The sequence below is a fragment of the Lactuca saligna genome, chromosome 6, assembly GCF_052625555.1.
Source record: "Lactuca saligna cultivar CGN05327 chromosome 6, ASM5262555v1, whole genome shotgun sequence".
NCBI classification, from domain to species: domain Eukaryota; kingdom Viridiplantae; phylum Streptophyta; class Magnoliopsida; order Asterales; family Asteraceae; genus Lactuca; species Lactuca saligna.
In genome coordinates, this window is record NC_136422.1 from 149428518 (window position 1) to 149445493 (window position 16976).

The 16976-nt window shown below is 31.2% G+C and overlaps 1 protein-coding gene and 2 long non-coding RNA genes across 6 annotated transcripts; 1 reads left to right on the top strand and 2 right to left on the bottom strand.

The window, feature by feature from the left end:
• Window positions 1–368: 368 nt before the first annotated feature.
• On the top strand, window positions 369–1293 carry LOC145001885 (uncharacterized). The gene is made up of 3 exons (XR_013661744.1): window positions 369–574; window positions 855–894; window positions 1023–1293. It is a non-coding gene; the product is annotated as an uncharacterized LOC145001885 (long non-coding RNA).
• A 3121-nt stretch (window positions 1294–4414) lies between these two features.
• Window positions 4415–7300, bottom strand: LOC144999636 (uncharacterized). Its single transcript, XR_013660948.1, has 3 exons — window positions 6795–7300; window positions 5668–5735; window positions 4415–4801 (listed from the first exon to the last, which is right to left on the bottom strand). It is a non-coding gene; the product is annotated as an uncharacterized LOC144999636 (long non-coding RNA).
• A 6981-nt stretch (window positions 7301–14281) lies between these two features.
• Window positions 14282–16712, bottom strand: LOC145000008 (uncharacterized). 4 transcript variants are annotated; one of them, XR_013661085.1, is made up of 5 exons: window positions 16583–16712; window positions 15453–16389; window positions 15007–15163; window positions 14547–14639; window positions 14282–14459 (listed from the first exon to the last, which is right to left on the bottom strand). XR_013661085.1 is itself a non-coding variant. In XM_078959147.1 (5 exons), exons 1-3 carry the CDS (start codon window positions 16619–16621, stop codon window positions 15127–15129), a joined length of 528 nt encoding a protein of 175 aa, XP_078815273.1. In that variant the 5' UTR covers window positions 16622–16712; the 3' UTR covers window positions 14282–14459; window positions 14547–14639; window positions 15007–15126. The 4 variants fall into 4 exon arrangements, 2 of the variants coding, with proteins under 2 accessions (XP_078815273.1, XP_078815274.1); XM_078959147.1 differs by having other exon boundaries at window positions 16003–16087; window positions 16216–16712; XR_013661084.1 differs by having other exon boundaries at window positions 15453–16712.
• Between the last annotated feature and the right edge of the window lie 264 nt (window positions 16713–16976).

The following is a 16976-nucleotide window of genomic DNA, read 5'->3' on the forward strand; positions in this document are numbered from 1 at the left end:
TTTTGTGTCGTCTTGACTGGTTGCTTTTTATTGGTTATTTGATGCATGATGTAACAAATAACACCATAGTTTGATTATATTGTCTTCAACATGTACTTTTTTTTAACATAACAATTTTGTAATGGAAACATATCACCGAAAGAACTCACGTGCCCCGCCGCTTTGCGCGGGTAGACGACTAGTATATATATATATATATATATATATATATATATATATATATATATATATATATATATATATATATATATAGAGCCGGCCCAATACCTGGGCAAGTTGGGCACAGGCCCAGCGCAGCAAAGTGGAGGGGGCATCAGTTTAGTCCAAACATGTAGGTATTTTTGGCCCAAAAAACGAGTTCAACATCTCCAATCGGCTGTGTCGCTCGCTTCAACTCTTCAATTCTCAATCCTGCGTCGCCTAGGAAGAACAAAAGTCAAGATGTAAAAGAAGTAGAAGACGATGAGTTTATATTTCCCAATCGTCGATTGGTTAGGACTCAGGAGGACGCTCTTTTTCAGATACGTAATAATATAGCGTCTCCCGATTTTTGTCAAGAAACACTCGAAGAACCGTAAGTTCTCTAAACTTTTATCTCTCGTTTTCTGTCAATAACACAAGAAAATACTTCCAGATACTCTCTACTATCCTGATTTCTTGTGAATAAGGTGATATCTCTCTTTTCTCCTATCTAAAACTCATAAACATCACTTGTGACTTGTGATTTTTGTGAATAAGTTGCTTTATTGTTGTTTTGTAAGTTTAGTAATTTAGTTCTGTTTTGATGGGTCGACTATAGCTCCAATTTAGTAGCCCTACTTCTAGGTGTACTTATAACTTACTTTTGATTTCAGGTGGATGAATTGTTCCCAATTGTGAAAGTGGATTCGAAGGGTACTTTTTCAATTTTGAGTATTCTAATTTTGATGTTATATTGAAGTTAGAGATAGTGTGTGTTTGCTAGCAGATGTAAATGTATTTTTTTCAATTTGATTCTGATTTTTTATTTTCCTCATTCACAGGTCATAATGTCATATCAGATACACACTAGGCAACAAAGAGCACATCTAGAACTTTGAAAACAAATTGTCACAAAATTGTCACAATTTTGTTGGGCATAATATTTTTCTGCAAATTAATTACCAATGCAACTTAAGATGTTTTATGGTTATCCATTTTCAAATCATTGTACTCCGAAAATTGCATATATTCATGCCAAACAAATTTAACCAGAAACATATTTGTGGTCTTTATTCTTTTTTACATGGTATTATTATATGACATATTTGTTAATTGTCGAAGACATTAAACCAGATCCCTTGGCCACACTCAAGATAGAAAATATTGAGGATTACTTATAGGAATCTTGGTATAAATACTTTGTAAGACAAAGGAATGATTTTGTCATTGATGTTGTTGGTAGCTCTAATGAGTTTGTTGAAACAGCTAATGTTAACTATGTAATAAAAATTTATATTTTTGATTCAAAATATGTGTGGAGACAATGTTTTAGTGATGTTTTAAGTCATATGAATATGTACTTGGTCAAAAAAAACTTCGCTTGTATTTTTGTTTTGCAAAATTTATGTTGTCCATGGATTTAATTCAAATATTGGGGCATTTGTATGTTTTTCCGCCCAGGGCATTAAAAACGTATGGACCGGCCCTGTGTGTATATATATATATATATATTAATTGGCCAGTGATTATACCTCTATTATTATCAATTATTCACTAGATATTTTGATTGCATCCTCATTTTTCATATATAGAATTTGTAACTGATGATTAACCAATATTGTTCATAGCTATTTTATTCTTCAGTTGTTTCGGTTAAGAAAACATTTTTAGATATACTACTATATCTACGAGATTTCAGTTCTCTAATCAAAAGAAGGTAAACATTAATTCTTATAGCATGTTTCATTTTCTGTAACTTTTAACTAATAACTTAATATCATTAGTAATTTGGTTTATTATAATCACAAGGCAAATCACGGATATGAAAAGAACCATTGATTCCTTTTTCAAACTAATAGAATATGTGTATGACCTAAAATTATATCTAGTTAGTGATAATACTAAAGATGAATGTAATTCCTATTTAGACAATTTTTTTTTTATGAATTTTTTTTTTAGTTTTACGGTCTCTATTGTGATGTTTTGGATATAAAAATATTTTAATATTTTATTAAGATATAAGTCCTTTTATCCTAAAATCCTGGCTCCGCCCCTGATGGTATGCATGGTCTTGGTTCGTGGCCGCCTAAACCACGACCTCCTCCGTTGCAACCATGCCGGATGGTTTTAATGTTTTATCAACTGGACACGGAACTGGTGAGCTGAAGTTTGAAGACAAGTTAGCGAGTGTTGGTAATTGGTACTTGGTAGTGATTAAATAGGGGGTAAAGTGGAAATATGGAAAAATAGTGGTATGAAAGTGATAATTGTGGGTAGGCCGTCCCGTTATGGACCATGTCACCACGTAGGCCTGAGGGTGGATGGTATCATGGCGGTTTTAGCAATGGAGGGGTTGAGCGGGGTTGACCAAGGAGGATGAGAGAGATCGGCAGGAAGAGAGCAAGAAAGAAAGAGAAGGGTTTGCGGGTTCAAGAAACCTCTGGAGGTTGGAAGCAAAGAAGGAAAATGGGGAAGCCAGGTTGAGAGGGATCCAACTTCAGCGGGTTCAGCAAGATCACGATTCTCTCCACCTTTGGTTTGGCGGTTTCAGCGGCTTCAGTAGGTTAGACGGGAACGATTCCGTCCACCCTGAGAGGGTGAGTGAGGAGCCGCGAGCAATAGAGGTTACCGAGAATATTTATTTATTTATTTATTTTTTGGACGGCGGCAAAAAAGAATATTCAAGTGTTTTTACTTCTTGGAACATTGAACTAAACGAAACTATATGAAAACGAAACGAAACTATACAATCGGGTGACGTATACCCAAAAAGCCAACACCACAATACTTTGAATTTTAATTATATTAAAATTATATTACTCTATGTGAAGCTTTTACCCATTCAAACTTTGGAAAATATAATGGGTTAATCCTATAAAAAGATTGTGAATTTATTCGTATTTACTTTGTAAATAATATTGTAAATAATAGTAACTCGTATTTACATTATAATTTTAAAAACTGAATTATATACAGTCCAGATTTATAATATAAATAAATTTATTTTTTGATTTTATAAAACTAATTTATCAGTTTTTAGTTAAAATATTATAAAATTACATGGAAATATATTTCAAATCATAGGTAAATTTCACTAAAATTAACAAAAAGTTAAAATAGTAAGTTAGATTCAGATTTTGAATATTAAAATTGAAATATTTATAGTTCAGATTCACAATGTTAATCTGAACAAATAATTTTTTTTTTTTTTTTTTTATCGATGTTGATGTTTATTAATAAAGGAAAAGAATTAAAATTTTTGGTATATTTAACTCTTTTGTGATAAAAATAAACCTAAATATTGAAAAAAAAACAACAAAACGAAGTGAGTTATTTTTTTCGAAAAAAAATATGTTTTCTATATATCAATATGTATCTCTTTGGAAAATCGATGAAAAATAATGAAAAATGACATATTGTTTTTTTTTCGATAAATATCATGGCCTAAAAAAATTTAAACGAAAAAAAAATGTGAGTTTTTTTTTTTGTATAATCTGATATATGTGCTTGAGTGTGTCCAATGTATAAGTATACATTCATTCCCTTGGTCATATATCTTTACTACTTATAAAAGAAATCTAACTATTTCTATAAATAAATTGAATATAATAATATTATTTTTTAAGACGTCCAAACTATTAAGCTTGAAGTACAACCCATTTATAATATAATAATATTAAAACTTTAACCTTATCATTTATTCCCTAAAAATCTCGTATCAAATTAATAGAAAAATTAATTTGCAAATTGAACCCGTCAATCTCAACACTTCAGCCATTTGAAGCGGTCAATGTCAACAATTTATAGAGGATCTTTTTTCTCACATTGGTAACAAGCCATCTCATAATATTTATCTTCGTAATCCCTTCAAAGTAAGAAATATACGCACACTCTCTCGAAGAACCCTAACCAGTAACCAAGACAGTATAACCACCACCACCACAGCCGCTCTGCCTCCTTCCGCCTTCAACCAACCACTATCACGACTACCGTCATTCCTCTCACCCACGGCATGAACTTTCTTTTGGAACATAACATTTTTCTTTAAAAAAATATCGTTGAAAGAAACTATTTGTCCCCGCTGCTATGCGCGGGTAACGGCTAGTATATATATATATATATATATATATATATATATATATATATATATACCAATGAGAATTGAGAAAATAATAAATCATTTAAGAGTATTATATAATACCTTTTCATATTTAAATATGGTAGATAATTAATATAACAAAACTATAATGGTAATTACACATTATTACTATTTAATTAATTAAGAAAAAGAATAATATCCTATAAATTGGCACAACAGTTAAAAAGTATACGACCATTTCCTTCTAAACCTAGACCCATTTTTCTTTTCAACTACGTTCCAACCTCACTGTCGGTGTCCTTCTCTGTCAACCGTTATCGGCCTCTAGAAGCCATCTTCCGCCTGGTTCTCCGACACACAAGCAAAATCGACGTATGGCGAGGCTTATGTCTGCATCTTTTATTGCTCGTTTCAGGTTTAATTTTTCTCAACTCGTATTTGTTCTCTTCTTATATCAGCGCCAAAGTAACACCACCATATTTGCCTTGTTGCGAGCACAATCAGCCACTACCGCCTTTGCTTCTGTTAATCCCGAGTACGAGAGAAGAAGATAAGTAAAAGAGATACATAAATCAAGATGGAAAAAATTATATTAAATTACTAGCAAACACCAAACACCTATTTTTGAGTGAAGTGTTGGAGAAATATATATAATCTAATGCGTAAACATGTGAGTAAGAGTAAAGAGTAACATACTATATTAAATTACTAGCAATAAAATCAAGATGCGGAAAATCTTAAAAAGGAACAAGGCCTCAATATAATCAACATCTAGCTAGCAAGGTTTCTAGCTAGGAAAATTGATGATGCTAGTCTTAATGATCTTGGACTACGTTTGGAATGGAAGATTGGTTATGTAAGAAATAAACAAATATACACAAACCGGTTTAGTAACATTTGTGCAAAGGAGCATAAAAAGAAGAGAAGAGACAAGTACAGAGCAACATGCTTATATGTGTATTCAAGAAATGTTCTCATAGCATCTACATCAATTAGCTACCAACAAGTGCTATTCTGTAATAATTACCATGAAACCAGTTATCAAACCATGATTTATCTTATAAAATCCTAGTGTAATCAAAGATTGCAGAGAAACTCTATTTGACACAATATGCATGTTTGGATGAAGTGTCAGTCAGCCACACAAGAAACTGATTATGCAAGTCTTAATGATCGTGTGCTATATATACATAATACATTCTGAAGGGAAAATCAGGCTGGGTTTTAAACTCGATTCCTACAAAAACAAAAGGGTCACCAAACATAACCTACACATAGCAAACCATTAATAGAGTATCAAAGACTGTAGAGAAAGTCTATTTGACCCAATATCCATTTACATCTCAATATATTGTCACGATAGACACAGCAGAACAATGGGCACAAACCATGTGGTTGTAGCCTTGGTAGAGGTGGTGGTGTCAATTTCCAAGTTCATGCTACCCAATGCTTTTAACTACCAGAAAAAGGAAAAAAAAAAGGATAGGTTATATAAGATATAAAGAAAGAATGTAATGATCAATCTTAGTTTCATATCAAAATCTTGACGACTCAAATACATGATTTCAGTCGATACAAAACAGAGTATTGTTACGGATTACTACTCTCATGATGTATTTAGTAGCATAGACAACTTAATCTACATCCTTAACCATTTTCCGAATTAGCTACTAAGTAACAAGTGTGATTTTGTGACGATTACCATGGAAAATAGTTGTCAGACAACGATTTATCTTATAAAATCCTACAATACACATTCTTTTGAGTATCTGTGATTGTCATCCAATTCTAATGGTTTGTTAGCCATGAAAATGCATTCCATTCCGACATATATACTTAACATAAGCTAATTAACCAAGAAGCACCTATGTTTGAGTAAAGGCAAGAGCAATCTAATAACTATGATATAAAATCATCTTAGAACCCCCAAGCCCAACATTCTTTAATTCTTTTTCCCCATAAACATAGAAAGTAAACAGAGCAACCAGAAGCCCTAAATTTGGGCATCCCATGCAACACAATGGACATATATAAAAAGCTGACAAAGATATAGATATATAATCTAAGAGAATACCATTACTCCACAAAAAAAAAAAAAAAAAAAAAAAAAAAAAAAAAAAAAAAAAAAGTCCATATAAGCTCCAAAACAACTGAACCAGTGATACTGGGAAATAACTATTTTAGCATGGTACAAAAGGTGTACGTCTTATAAAAGACACATGGTTCACAAGAACAAATCAAAGTTATGTCGTACCCAAGAGAGTAGATTGGTCCAACTAACCTCGAAACAACTAAAACCAAGTGCTTATAAAGAGCTCTCATGGTTCATATCACAAACCTAAATGATATGGCACAAAATGTTACATGGGTAAACAGCAACTTAAATCTAGTTTTATTTGGAACAACAAACAAGGTCTGAGGCAAATCATCAAATAGAGGCCAGGTATACTGCAACTTAGATCAGGTAATAGATATAAAATCATCAAAGACAGAACAAAGATGCCAGAGATGCTACCAAAATGCACAGACAACATATCCTTCCCAAACGAGCAATGATTGCATAAACTGAAGCGGGACCAAGACGGGTTGCAGAAATGATATGTTCGGCTGTGGAAGCCAAACCATAGAAGCAGACTGGTAACAGCTAAATTGGTGGACCGGGGATGTGTTTGGAAAGGAAACTCGGATCCCTGCGACTTGATATCTGCAAAAGCATATAAACAAGAGATCATAAAGGTAAGTGATGATGGGGGCATGATTACAGTTTCTTCCCCAAATGCTCGTGGGAAATAGTTGATCCAAAGGCGACCTATAGGTTCCAGTACATTAAGGATTTGGTCGATGCATTTTAACATAAACGCTATGGCAAAATTAAGAGTGTCCGCTTCTGAGGGTGGTTCTACCTCCACGACTTCGTCGACGGGATTATCGGTGGCGGAAGGCATTTTCGTCTATGGTAAAAAGAAGGGTGGGTTGTGACTTACTGACTTTGTAAGACCGCTGCTACTTTCTTTCCAAAACTTATTTAAATAAAAATAGTGCCATGATTAATATTTGACCAAAGTGTGGTTTGACCCGAGTGTATGAATGACGAAAGCTAATTTTGGGTCGTCTATGGTATGGTAAATACAACTTTATTCCTTTTGTTTAAAGTTTATTTTGACTTCATATCCTTTTTAGTTTTAGACAATCACTTTTAGTCCTTATAGATCAATACAAATTAAAACTATCCCACAATATCCTATGTTTCTAAACGTAGAAAAAAAAAAAGAACAACCTTTTTTTATAACCAATTAGGTAATTAGGTGTAAGATTCATGTATTAAATGATTTCATTTTAAAGAAAAAAAATAAAATTCTAAACATTTGAGAAATTTAAATTTATAAGAAAAAAATAGAAAAATATTGAATTATTAAAATTAAATTGTTTGTTTTTTTTTAATTAAACAAATAATTTAGATAAATAAACAAAAGAAACTAATGAAACTTTAATTTAGAAAATTTGAAATTAGAAAGAAATCACTTAATGAAATTGATACGTATTTATTATTATATTTATTCAATTATTACATTTAAATATTATGTGGAAATTAATAAAATAATATAAACCACAAAATGTCATGTGAAAAAAAAAATTGAAAATAACCACAAAATAACATGTGGCCAAATCAATGAGAGTGTAACATATGGCAAAAAAATATTTATTTATAAAGTATGATTTATATTTTAACGGACCAATATTTTCTTTCAAAGCGATTGTTTTAACTTTCTTTTCTAAGCCTAAACATCAGTTTTTATTACGAAAGTTAAAGAATATAATCATGCTTTAAGAACATCATTATGCGAATCTGTTGTTAACCAAAATACTCGCACCCGTCCTTCTTCAAAGAATAAGTTTTTTTTTGGAAAAAGCCATGTTGATCCACCTTCAAAACCTAACAAACAACGCATGCGTTCTTGTTCGCCTCCATTGGAAAATGTTGAAAAAGATATTCCCATGTACCAACAACCAGCAATACATAGTACTCATGCATATGATAAGTACCCTCAACATCGATGCATTAATCAATTTCCAAAAATAGTTCTTCCTTATATCACATAGGTACAAGATGTTCTCAGTGATAGAAACTGTGGATTGTTAGCGATAGTTTTATGTCTTGGTTTGAAGGAAGATGCATGGCCTAATATTCTATACGACTTAATTGAGGATTTAAAGAAATACAAGGCAGAATATGTTGGCATGTTTGGAACCGAATAATGATCTCATAATTACAACGATTTGAATTTTTTCAGCAGTCCAGCGCCTAAAGAATATTGGATGATAACGTTACATATGTATATCTTCATTGCTTCAAGATACAATGTAATGCTACATTTTTAACTATCACAAGAAGTTAGACATACCTACCACTTCGATCTATTCAACCAGTGTAGTATGAACGTGTTGCCATAGCAATTTGATATGTTAATAACAATCATTACATCAAAGTTACATTGGATGAAGGATACTCGATGCGTATTATCACGCTACAATGGCATCATTTCAGGTACACTTGTGCAACATGACGAACTACTCCTTATAAAGATCGACTACGTGTATGTGATAAGTTTTTGGCCACTAATCGTACTCGTGAACATGTTGTTTTAGACAAATAAAGTTGTAATATATTAATTTTTAAAGTTGTAATATGTATTAGTATATTTTTTTCATTTGTTAAAAGCTTAGTATGTTTTTAGTTTAATATTTATTGTTACATGTGAAATTTTATTCAATTTAACCGGTAAACCAAACAGAATAAACCGTAACAGAATTAATCAAAACCAATTAACTAAATCTTATTTGGTTTAGTTATGATTAGTTTTAAGTTGTAAAACCCAATTAAACCGAAAATACAAAAAAAACACGACCAAATAACACTACTAATTAGAAGTCACATCACTATGAAATAAATAAATAGAAAATTAGATGATTTTTTACCGCTCGATTATATAACAAAATAGGTCTAAAATAACATAAATCTTAATATTTTCATTATCTATTTAATATATTGATAATAATATACATTAAAATTTTAATAAATAAGAGGTATTAATTGCAATTTTTATAAAAGTATAAAGGATGAATTTAAAAATATTTAAGTTATTTAAGAAAGTAAAATTCATATTATATAAAGATATTATTATTATATTAAAAAAGAAATGAATGGCATGTGAAAGAACCACCAAATGGTTCGTGAGTTTAAGTTCCAATTCGTATAGAATTCCCCTTTACTTATTTGCTGGACACGGAACTGGCGAGCTAAAGTTTGTAGACAAGTTAGCGAGTGTTGGTAATTGGTAGTGATTAAATAGGGGGTAAAGTGGAAAATATGGAAAATAGTGGTATGAAAGTGAAAATTGTGGGTAGGCCGTTCCCGTCATGGACCACGTAAGCCTGAGAGCGAAACGAAACTATGGAATCGGGTCGGGTGACGTATACCCAAAAAGCCGACACCACAATACTTTCAATTTTAATTATATTAAAATTATATTACTCTCTAGTCTCTACGAAGTACCCATTCAAACTTAGGAAAAATATTACGGGTTAATCATATAAAAATATTATGAATTTGCTTAAATTTATTTTTGTAAATAATAGTAAATCAAATTCACATTATGAATTTTCAAAACTGAATTATATACGTTTCATATTCATAATATAAAAAAACTTATTTATTGATTTTACAAAATTAATTTACCGGTAATCAAAACGTAAAAATATTACAAAATTATATAGAAATATATTTCGAATCATAAGTAAATTTCTATAAATTAATTTGTGAATGATCAAAAAGTTAAAATAGTAAGTCTGATTCACGTTGTGAATATTAAAATTCAAATATTTACAGTTCAGATTCACAATGTGAATTTGACAAATCAAGTTTTTTTTATCGATCTTGATGTTTTTAATAGAGGACAAAAAAATGAGATTTTTGGTATATTTAGTTAGTTTTTTTTTTTTGATAAAAATAAACATAAATATTGAAAAAAAAACAATAAAATAAAGTGAGTTTTTTTTTCGAAATAAAAAATTGTTTTTTATATAACAATGGTATATTCGTTTTTTTCTCAATAAATAACATAGCCTAAAATAATTTAAACGAAAAAAAAGATGAGTTTTTTTGGTATAATCCTGTGTATGTGTGTCCAATGTATAAATGTACATTTATTCCTGTGGCCGTTAATCATTATGATTTCCAACGCTCGAGGTTGATGATTTAGCTCCTTGTTAATAGCGGTTCTCTATTGAACCTTACCTTATATATATATATATATATATATATATATATATATATATATATATATATATATATATATATATATATATATATATATATATATATATATATATATATATATATATAGGAGTAGGATCAAATGAAAACACAAAAAAGGTTGAGAACGCGAGAACAAAGTATAATACTCATGTGATTCCATGTATTCATTTGTGGAGAAATGATAAATTTTTACGTTTTTAATTTCAATTGAAAAGAAAAAGCATATTCATGTTGATTATGTGTAAAAATTTATCATTTATCCACAAATGAATAAATGGAATCATAAATGAATATACTTGTTCTTGCGTTCTCAACCTTTTAGGTGTTCTCATTTGATCATTTCCCTATAATATATATATATATATATATATATATATATATATATATATATATATATATATATATATATATATATATATAGGTTCATGTGTTTCTAGCATCTATTGTGTACTCGTACGAACAAATCTAGACCGACGGATGGAATAGAATCAATTGTCATGATCTGAATGTATAGGATATTATAGTAGGGTAACATGTACCATATCATGCAAATTTCAACATAATAGTATTTTAGTTAATTAACCTATATTAATAAAGGAAAATTTTGGATTTTTAGGGATAATTAAATCTCTTAATTTTAAAGTTCTGGATTTTTTAAATCAATTCAATTTTAATTATAACATAATTTTTTATAATAAACCGAATTTATTATGTCATTCTGACAGAATGTCAGCTATAAACTCGTAACGATACTTCCGATTTATTCTTACAAAATATAGTTCCACTTCAGATATTTTTTTATAATTAACCGTGTTTAAGAATTCTACATATTCTTCATATACATCCAAGTCAGTCTATGATTTTATTCGTCATATACATTCGAACTTAAATACTAATTAATACATATTCGTATACACTAATAGTCTTATACATTTTAATATAGTTATATAGATTCTACCAGAATATCATCAAAAATGAGTAAATTTCTTAAGAAATAGAATTCTTAAATATACAATTATTAAACAAATTCACTTGCTTCTTCAATGGTCCATTTGATTCCAACTATTCTTACGAAAATGTGATTTATTATCGTAAAGATGTAATTCTTCGCAATATAATTGATGTTGAATTCGATTTCAAGTCTTTCTCTTGTATGATTAATATTTGATTCATTATTAGAGTCATTCTGAAAGAATAACATGCATTACTTGTTAGTATTATCAGTTAAACAAATATACTTGTTATTAACAAGGTTATTAAAGACATTCTAACAGAATTCATTTATACAAATAAATTCTAACAGAATACAGTACAAAATATCCTATGAGAATACATATACTTTATTCTAATAGGATATTACTTAGAGTCTAATAGCTATAAAAAAAAACATGTTTATTATGCAAGAATGATATCGTAAATATTCTCCCATAATGGTTTTGATTATTCTTAAAGAGTATGAAATTAATGCAAAGAAAATAAAACTAAATCATCATGTTTATAGAATAACAAACCATAAGCAAAGCTAATTAAAATAGAGAAAATAAAGACCTTATTATACTAATACAAACCATATTAACGAAATCACATTGGCTAATTTTCAAATGGATATAAAGACTTATCAGTGGATATCATGTGCAAATGAATGGATGAAATATTTTGTTCAAGCATTTTAACAAACAGCTAGTGGGAAAATTCAGATGTCGTTTTAGTCTAAAGCTAGATGCTAGTTTAGGGAACAAGAAAAATCAAAGTTTTATGTTAATCCAGCCTATTAAAAAAGAAAACTTAGAAAGTCGAGTCGTGGGACTAACAGAATAAGACTTCGCCATTTAAGAAACATTAACAATCCTTAAACTAAATGGGAAAGGAGCAAACTTGGGGATTATTTTCACCATTACATTGATAACCTCATGCTTTCATCTTCCTCACAATGTTGGCCTTGGAACCATCTTATCCTTGGCAAACTAAACAAATTTGGCAACATTTATGTGCTTGGAGGAAATCATTCTCAGCTAGAGTTTCCTAGATAGTTAATCTAGTTCAATGTAGGAACCTCATATTCTCCAACGGTCATCTAAAGTTGGTTCAGTATTTGGGTGGTTTGGAACTTTCACAACCACATAATGTCTTCTCATGTTCCTAAGGACCAATCAACTTTGGCAAACGAGGTACAAATACTATCCCATAGTTGACTATATGAGAGGTGTTGTATTAGGTTTTGAATTTCATTTAGGAGTTTTGTTTCAAATGGATGATTTCAATTTAACATATAGTATGATATTCACTTAGAATACAAGTCTTATAGTAGTTGATGTTTACATGGAAACAGAATTTCCTAGCTAAAATGCTAGTTGTGACAGAATGCAAAAGGATCGTTGGTGGGTTAAAATGATTTTAAGTTTATTGAAGTTTTAATGCTTCCGTTTCTGTTTTTAATGTTTTTAGAATACAATTTTTGAATCAAAACTCAACAAGTGGGTTCACCACCCCATCAAGAGCCAAGAGGAAAAGTCACACTTGGGGTTGGATTGTTAATCTCCCTTAAACTCTTGCTAGTAGCAACCATTCTTTCACCAAGTCTTCTCCTTGCTTCTCGCAGGTCACTACTGGTGAGTGGGTGTGGCTGTTAGAACCATCTAAGAGGTACACAATCTCTTCTTTTCACCATTACATTGATAACCTCATGCTTTCATCTTCCCCACAATATTGCCCTTGGAACCATCTCGTCCCTAGCAAACTAAACAGGTTTGGCAACATTTATGTGCTAGGTGGAAATCATTCTCAGCTAGAGTTTCCTAGATAGTTAATCTTGTTCAATGTAGGAACCTCATATTCTCCGATGGTCATCTAAAACATGTTCAGGAAGCCATGGGGGGCGTTGAGGTGGTGCAAAGTGGGCAGCTACATAGGGCCAATTTTTTTATTATATATTTTTATTTAAAAATAAAAACTTATAATAACGATAACGGTCATTTTTTTCTAATTCGTCATGGGCCTTTAAGGATATATATTTAATTTTTCAGGATCGACCCTGTAAGAAGCAATCATGATTGTGTTTATTTGGGTGGTTTGGAACTTTCACAGGCACATAATGTCTTCTCATGTTCCTAAGGACCAATCAACTTTGGCAAACGAGGTACAAATACTATCCCATTTTTGGATCAACTCAAGAAAGAAGAAAGGAAGAAGAAAGACAGCCCCCTGAGATGATTAGTTGGTGTTGTGATATTGTTCTTGAAATTTTATTTTCCGTTTTCCTGTTTGTTTTGTTTTATGCCTCTATCTTGTTGCTAAGTTGTAATATTAAAAATCGTTTGCCGTCCAAAAACATTTGTAAGAAAAAACACAAGCCATATCATTAGAAACCTCGATACAAGTTACTGTTGTCATACATATCTTTAATCACATTAACATGTCATCTACATACTTCTGTTTTCTTTATGAACCCAACTTCACTCATAGTATTTTATATCCAGTACATCAATGAAGCATGAATACCCAGTAGCTTACTCACAACTCACGCGTGTGATTTTGTAACAACTGCAATGGAAACCATTTATCAGACCATCTTTATCTTGTAAAATCGTACATTACATCACACATTCATTTAGGTATTTTTGATTTCATCTAAACACCTATTTTTAAGCCAAGTGTTGGGAGTAATATTTCAAAGAAGAAGTTAAAGGAAAAAAAAAATGAGAATGGTTTTTATTTCTTGTGCATCTAAACATACCAAACGTACAACCTTTATACATGCTTATTTAGAAAACTGAAACATAAAACACTTTCAAAAGAGAATCAAGTCCACAACATAACACACCCAAATTTCCAATTGTGTCTTTGAATCATTCTTCAACATTCCCCCTACAAAATATATCAAGAATGAAAGAATCAAACATCATACATATATAGAACATAATTGGGATTGGAAAGATCCAGGAAAGCATTTACCTGTAAACCATCTTTTTCCCTAGCAACCAATAATGGCATGAGTGCAGGTGAGACTGGAATTTATAGCAGAAATGGTCCCTCAGCTACATAAGACTACAAATTCCATAAAGAATAAAAATAAATAACATAATTCATGATTTAGGCCATGCTTGTTACAAAGGAACACAGAAGACAAAAAGAACTGCATGCAGGACAACATGATGAATGGGGACAAACTATATTTAATTACTAGCAACAAATATAAGATGCAGAAATCTTAAAAAGGAGCAAGGTTTCAATATAATCAACATCTAGCTACCCATTCTACCGAGTTGACATTACTAATTACATGTAGATGTGGAGTTATAATAAATTAAGAGGATGAAGTAAAGACCATCTATAATATAATTATATATCCAGAATGAAAGATGAAACAGTAAAAACAGAACATATGACTATCAAAGATCCCACTAACATATACCTGAAACCCATTTGACCCAGTATTGATATACAAGTCTCGGTAGATTGTCATCACATACTCTGCAGATGAATGGGGACAAATCATGTGGTCATGATGACCTGGGTAGAGGTGTTTTTCATCTCAATTTCCAAAATTTGTGATGCCCATTGCTTTTGAACTACAAAAGAAGAAAAAAGATAGGTGTGAAATGGACAAAAAGAGAAAAAGAAGGAATCTAAGGATTATGATTAGTAACATTTGTGACAAAGGAGCATAAACAAAAGAGACAACTACAACATAGCAAATTGCATGTCATGTGTATTCAAATCAAATGATTTAGGTTCCATGACAGTTTCGACTCGGATCAAAATTGAAGAACCCAAACAAGCGACTATAAAGTTTAAATAATGAAACATGGTAACTTTGTATGATAAATAACTAAAAATCACAAGGCATAGCACACAAACCTTGATGATATCATATGTCAATGGCATACATATTCTGTGATCTAGATACTTGTGTCTTCTTTATGAACCAAATCTCTCTCATAGTATCTTATAAGTTATATCTCTCTAAAAATAGCATGTACAAGTCTTTTTCTCTTAACATGGACGCATACATCGGAATAGACAATTTAATTTGCATCCTTAACCTTTTCCCAATAAGCTGCTCACAAGTGTGATTTAATAATTACTATGGAAACAAGTTTTCCAGCATGATTAATCTAATAAAACCCAACACTACACATTCTTTTGGGTATTTCTGAGTGTCATCTAAAGGTTTTTTCTGCCATGTCGGAAACTGGATTATATCTTAGTATATTATTTCACAGAAGCTAATAAAACAGCAATCGTCTAACTATGACACAAAAGCGCCTAAGAATCCCAAGGGACCAACATTCTTTAGTTGTTTCTCCCTCCAAAAACATAAATGTGTAACATCGGAGCCATAATTACAGGATAGTTTATTAATTAACTTCAAACAACTAAACAGTGACACAGGTAACTGATGGCTTACAGTTTACAATCACAAGCAAGGTGGGTGTTACAAAATCCTATTGTCACATGACAACTAGCCAACATGGGTGAAGAGGAATCTATATCTGTTTTAAATGGAACAACAAACAAATTCGGAGGCATCAATCTATGGCAACTTAAATCAAGTAAGAGATATGGAAATATCAAAGACAGAACAAAGATGACAGAGATGCCACCAAAATCAACAAACAACCTATTCTTCCCAATCGAGCAATTATGGCATAAACCGAAGGGGGTGGAAGACGTAAGGCAGAAATGAAATGTTCAGCTGCAGAAGCCAAACCATAAAAGAGCAGGCTTGTAATCGCCACGTTGACGGACCCAGGGTGTGTGCCAAAAGGGAATTCAGACCCTTGCGACTTGATTTCTGCAAAAGCATACAAACCAAGGATAATAAAATTAAGTGGCGATGGGAGCATGATTACAGCTTCTTCCCCAAATATTCGTGGGTAATAGTCGATCCAGAGGACACCGAGAGGTTCCATTTGATAAGCAATTTTAAACAAAATCGCGATGGCGAAATTGAAAGTGGCGTGGTTGGTGTCTAAGGATGGTTCTACCTCAACGATCACAGTTTCTTCGGCAACAGTATTATCCATGGCGAAAGGCGTCGTCAGTCTTTTGATTTTCGAATGAAGAAAACAGACTCCAAAAAGTAATAGAATACATTTTACAAGTACTCCGTATATATGCTATATGGAATACCATACATACATATATAACCATGTGGTTATATATAGTACCTGTCCGAAGTTTAGGTCAGGAGGAGTTAATCATTCAAAGTCAACTACATTTAATTATTTTAGTTATTTTAGTATTTTATAGCAAATTACACAATGGATTCATCTACATGTTATCCCCCAACTCTTTTATTTAATTATTATTTTATATCTGTGTCCGTCTTAACCGGTGTAATAAACAAAAAAGATTAATTGATTTTAATTTGTTTTATAT